This window comes from Aedes aegypti, chromosome 1, assembly GCF_002204515.2.
Source record: "Aedes aegypti strain LVP_AGWG chromosome 1, AaegL5.0 Primary Assembly, whole genome shotgun sequence".
NCBI lineage: Eukaryota > Metazoa > Arthropoda > Insecta > Diptera > Culicidae > Aedes > Aedes aegypti.
In genome coordinates this window covers 201196640-201202639 of record NC_035107.1, presented here as the reverse complement: position 1 = coordinate 201202639, position 6000 = coordinate 201196640, and the positions used below count along the sequence as shown (strand labels likewise).

Genomic DNA, 6000 nt, shown 5'->3' with positions numbered 1-6000 from the left:
ATTGGGAAGCACGTGTGTTAAAAAAGCAAGCGCATACCGAACGGTTTCTAAAGATAGTCGTAATGACACCAGCGAGGCATCAGAGGAGTCCGAAATGCGTGTAAAGCGTGTAAAGAGACAAAGCATAGAAATTGACAGCAGGAATGAGATAACTCCACTATAGGTAGATGGACTTATCGGATCGGAATAAAAAATGTGTCAGATTGGTATAAAAGTAACCATGGGAAAGTGAACTTCCACATGACACAGTTTCTGTCAGGACCCCCTTCTTCTCGTAATATTTGAACTATTCCTTATCCAGCTCGGAAACTCGGTAAAATACTACAGCAGACGATGTCTGTTCGGATACAACGCTACAACGCCACATTTCACGAATGAGTCATAATTCGATTTATTGTCATAAATAGTAGTTTCCTTAAAATCCAGAAACAAATAACTTACAAAACTAACATCCTCTCACAGTTTCCTTTCTCACTTGTCTAAGACCACCTTGTTTGTACGATCAACCTAAGAATTAAAATATCACTTACACACCTAGTGCTACAACTAACTCGTAAAGATTCTTGCAGCACAATCAGTGCAATACCTTACAGTTTACATTTGCTATCAATATCTACGGTTGGTTACATTTCGACATACTGTTCCATGGTTTCTTAGCCTATTCTTGTGTAGCCATTAAATTAGATCATTATTGCAGCGATAAATATGGTACCTAGAACACTACTAATTATGCCAATAGCCCTTTCAACCATCTTTGGGGAACACGTTCAGTGCTGTTTTCGGATGTCCTTCCAGTGCACGATCACCCGCTGATCGTCTCCCGCCTTGCCAAACGGTCGGCTTCCGTCACTGTAGACGTACTGATTGATTTTGTAATCTAGCATGGTTTCGTACTTGTAAACGTTTGATCCAAGTTGCTGGGTTAGCGGACTGGTGTTAGTCGTCAGAATACCCGCAAAGTTCCGCCGGATCGCGATCTTAAGCACTTCGCTCTCCATAAAGTGCATAGCCTCGATGTTTTCTTGAGCGCTCAGCTCTGCACAGGTACCCATCATGAACGAGTGTAGAATCTGATTCTTACCCTGTGGTAACTTTTGTTCCCTACGGTTCAACAGAAAATATTGATTAATATGGGTGATCTCTTCAAATTGATCCCTATACTCACCTAATAGGTTTTTCCACGTATTCAAGGAACTCAAAGATTATCACTAGGTTATTGTTCACTTCTGGCTCCGGTTCGTCATGAGCATCGAAATTCAGAGAGACACCCACCGATTTTCCGGTTTCATCCTTGATCATGAAGCTGAGCTGCTTTTCGATCAAAACATCCCAAATGGTCTCCAGAATATCCCGATAGTCCTGCTCCCGGATCAACGGTTTGATCCATCGTTCCAGATCAGCTTTTTCGTAGAAACTGTACGTCAGGATGCTGAAATGGGAAAGATTGAATGAAAGAATCTTGAATCATTTTCGACAAGACCACTTTATACTTGATCGCGTCTTCCTTGTGTTCGTCGGCCAGTGGATGCGCAGAGAGCTTCAATTTGTACTCGAATTCAAATTCTGGAGTAACGGAAGAACCGTTTCCAACAGTTTGTTCGTGTTCGGAAATGTGCTGCTGGTTGCTGTACATTTTATCTAAAATTTCTGCCAGGTTTTCGGCACCAATGAAACTGGTAATACTTATCGCGTGACCTTTCTGGCAGAGTTGTGTTACAGTGATGATCGAGTTCAACGAGTTTCCTCCTAATTCGTAGAAGTTGCTTTGCAGTGAAATTTTACTACGCGTAGAGCGTCCAATGACCTGACCCACAGTGGTGAAAAGATCCTGGGCCATAGCCATTTTGCACTCCGGAACACCGGTGTAGTCATACTCGATCTCGATGGTGGCGTCATCTGAAAGTACGGTAAAATTAGATACATATGCACTATCTTCCAATCATGATTCGACTTACCGTTGTTGTTTGTGTTCTCATACATTTTCAACAGACTTTGTCTATCGATTTTACCGTTGACCAAGAGTGGAATGCTGTCAAGAATGATGACCTGCGGGATCATGTAGTGTGGAAGCTTGCTCTCCAGTGCGCCTTCAATTTGTAATCCAGTTTGTAGAGTAGAGTCCTTTTCGACCGTGATGAATCCGAGCAAGGCTTGGTCGATTTCTCCAGCGTGATAGCATAGAACAATACCTTTATCGACGCCAGGCAGCGACAGAAGATTCTTTTCCACTTCTGATAAGTCTACTCGATGACCACGGATCTTGATCTGGGAATCAGTGCGACCTTCGTAGTAGACACATCCCTTTGTGGCTGAAGCGAAATCTCCCGTGCGGTAGAGTCTCGAGTAGATGGGGTCTACGGCCAGTGGGTTATCGATAAAGCGATGTGGATCACGACCGTTGACGTAGCCCTGAGCCAGGTTCGACCCCGATACGAACAGTTCTCCAATATCACCGGGTTTAACCGGTTGAAGTTCTGGATTAAGGATGTATATCACAGTGTTATCCAGAGGATACCCAATAGGAACTTTCTCAAAATTGCTGAGTTGTTTCTTGGATTCGCAAACGAAGTACGTGACGTCTCCCATAACTTCGGTTGATCCGTAGAAGTTACACAACTGATGAACTCCCTCTTCGAAGTAGTCAAAGAACTCTTTTGCCAGCGATAGCTGTAGAGGCTCTCCGGAGCATACCCAGATGCGGAGGTTGTACAAAAGTTGTTTGTTCTGAAGTGGCAGATAGAGAAGCAATGACCGCAGCAGGGTTGGGACCAAAACCAGGCGCTCGATTTTGTACTCCTCGAGCAGTTCAACGAGTCTCTCCGGGTTGTTGGTTACCTTCTTGGGAACGACCACGATGGCCATCCCGTTCAACAGGGGACCCCAGATTTCCGTGACGGAATCGACGAAGGTTAGTGCAGTTTTGAATATACCAACCTTTTCCGTTTCCGAGTAGGGGAATCGGTTCCACTGCCATTGCAAGCGATTGAGAATGGTGGCGTGATTCAATCGGACACCTGGGAAGGCAAGGAAAAGTTGATTAATAGTTTGTTATACAGCGGTCGGTAATGGGAAGCGCGATTCCAATCGAAACACATGATGGTAATGAGAATATCTGTCCAAGTCTATTGTGCTGTGTGTTTAACGTTAGTAACGGCGAATTTTGCATATGGAAATCATCAATCAACGATGACGCATCAAATGGTAGGGATCTCGGAACAAGTGTTGATTAGTATATAGTTTCAGTGACAATTACTCTGAGCATATGTAGATAATATTTGTCAGCACATTGAGGAAAACTCCAATGAAAAGATTTCGGAACATTCCATATCGGCATGGGCTTAGCCAGGATTTTTGTCAAAGCGGGGCAAGTGATCATAAAAGTTCGTTCATGAATTTTGCGCAAACTGATCATTATATCTGCACCATTTTTTTTTTTAGTTTTTTTATTAGTATCAATCCGAACATTACATTCATTATTTCTTATATCTAGGTGTTCTGTGTTATTAGACAACACTATCATCCTAATTTGGTAAAACAAATCTAACCCAAGTAACCACGAAGCTATTTATGAATACTTTATGCCCAAGTAACAACAAGCATTATACCATTGCATTAATTCGACCGAAAGTCAACATTTTTTGCATTAGTAATGTTATCATGCATTTATTCAATAACTGTCAAGCAATGATTCATTTTATTAACATTATAAATGCTTTGTAGCATTATTTTAATTCAGCATTATGTCTAGCGTTTAGAGTGAATATACAGTTATGCTCTCATACAAGATTACGTAACCTCATTAAACGCACTCGAATCTATAATAAATAAGTAAGACGATCGAGTACGTTCGCACTCGCTCATTACGTTTTGTTGGAATATGGAAGAACAATTTTTATAATGAAATGACTTTATTCCATCTCGAACCCCCATTTCATGATCTAAGGATATATTTATTCATTCAGAATTATTTTGTATTTTATCAATGAGCGAGAAAAAATGTCGATCAATTTCTCTCCCCTGAAATCTTTTCAATGCGCTAGGGGGCTTTGTTTTGTGGGTTGAGTCCTGTTATTTCTTCTACGAGAAAGAATGGTGATCAAATTCTTTCTATTGATGTTTTATTTGGTGAGGAAAGGAAATCACTGTTGTTCAACCGCCAAACAGAATTCTTTCTATTCGTTAATAACTGGGCGAATAGTAATGGTTAACACACACAGTGGCTTCGTTTATAAGGAACTTTTATCCTACCTTATCACATCAGCAGCTTTAGAATAGGACACCAACGCGCCAGGCATCCAGCACACCATCATCCTAGTTGTATAGCTTTTTCAGTTTTGACTTTTGCACCATTTTTACTTGGGTCTTAAAGCTAAGTATTGCGGCGCTCATTTTAAATCCACATCCAGCGGCGGTGGTAACGCGCAGAAGATATGCGCGCAATTCAAACGCAACGTCAAAACTCAAGTAGGCTTGGATTTGTTCGTTTTTCAAGGACGCAAATGTTTCAAATTTGCTAAATCTGAAACATTTGGTGATTTTTATTATCACTGCGACGGTATATCGAGATTTTCAGATAATCGCATTACGTGGATTTATCTTGCAGAGCACAATATACTGTTTCACTCAAGAAAAGTAAAGAAATTCCTTGACTGAAGAGTAAAGAAATTCCTTGAGAGAGCACCCTTTGAAATGACATTCCTTCTCAATGTGATTTTCTGGACCATTTCTGGGAAGAAATTTTCCACACATCGAGATAGCCGATTCCTTTTCTTGACAGTAGCAAACCAGCCTCAAGACAAAGTTTTGATTTTCTATTAATAAGTGGATAGAGACATTTTACATATTTGTTACATTTGGCTTGAATGCCCTCAATGTGATTTTTGAAAGTTAAATGTTTATCTAGCATGAGCCCTAGATACTTAACTTCATCTGACCAATTTATTGGAACCCCTCTCATCGTGACAACATGTCCACTTGAAGGTTTCAAATAAAGAGCTTTTGGTTTATGTGGGAATATTATTAGTTGAGTTTTGGAAGCATTAGGAGAAATCTTCCATTTTTGCAAGTATGAAGAAAAAATATCCAAACTTTTTTGCAATCGACTACAGATGACACGCAGGATTCGTCCTTTGGCGGAGAGGCCTGTGTCACCCGTATTGGAAAGCACGAAGCAATTCCAACTCCAGGCTAGCTTGTTCTAAGCACAAAGAAAACAAGCTAGTCCATTCTCTGCAGACAGCTACTGACTGATAACTAGCAACTACTACTCCTTTTATTCAATCCAGGTATCTACAATTCATACATCCACTAAGTATAGCATACCTCTGAACACTACCACCGACGATGCCCGTATATTCTACCTACGGGTGCGACGCTATAATCCCAACAATCCGCAAACAAAGATTTTTGACATCCCTGAGGTAACTCAGGTAAGTCAGATGTGAAAATATTGTATAATATTGGTCCCAAAATGCTGCCTTGAGGAACACAAGCTCTTACAGGAAGTCTTTCAGATCTGGAGTTCTTATAATTAACCTGAAGTGTAAGATTTGACAGATAACTTTGAATTATTCTATCAATGTATGTTGGAAAATTAAAGTTTTTTTAATTTTACAATCATACCTTCATGCCAAACACTGTCGAATGCTTTTTCTATGTCTAAAAGAGCAAGACCAGTAGAATAGCCTTCCGATTTGTTGGAACGGATCAAATTTGTTACACGTAAAATTTGATGAGTGGTCGAAGTTCCATGGCGGAATCCGAACTGTTCATTGACAAAAATTGAATTTTCGTTTATGTGAGCCATCATTCTGTTCAAAATGACGTTTTCAAAAATTTTACTCATGGAGGAAAGCAAACTGATTGGACGATAGCTAGAAGCTTCTGCAGGATTTTTGTCAGGTTTCAAAATTGGAACAACCTTAGCATTTTTCCATTTGTCAGGAAAATATGCTAATTGAAAACATTTGTTGAATATATCAACTAAAAATGATAATATCT

The 6000-nt window shown here is 40.2% G+C and overlaps 1 protein-coding gene across 2 annotated transcripts in view; it reads right to left on the bottom strand.

Moving 5' to 3' along the window:
* Positions 1 to 366: 366 nt before the first annotated feature.
* LOC5567063 (tyrocidine synthase 3) overlaps positions 367 to 6000 on the bottom strand; it is a 165770-nt gene continuing 160136 nt past the window's right edge. For both annotated transcript variants that reach the window (XM_021857156.1, XM_001651413.2), the window contains exons 4-7: positions 1956 to 3014; positions 1491 to 1896; positions 1166 to 1429; positions 367 to 1101 (exon numbers count right to left, since the gene is read on the bottom strand). In XM_021857156.1, coding sequence (XP_021712848.1) covers positions 768 to 1101; positions 1166 to 1429; positions 1491 to 1896; positions 1956 to 3014 — 2063 coding nt within the window. In that variant the 3' untranslated portion in view covers positions 367 to 767. The remainder of the gene's footprint in view (positions 1102 to 1165; positions 1430 to 1490; positions 1897 to 1955; positions 3015 to 6000) is intronic.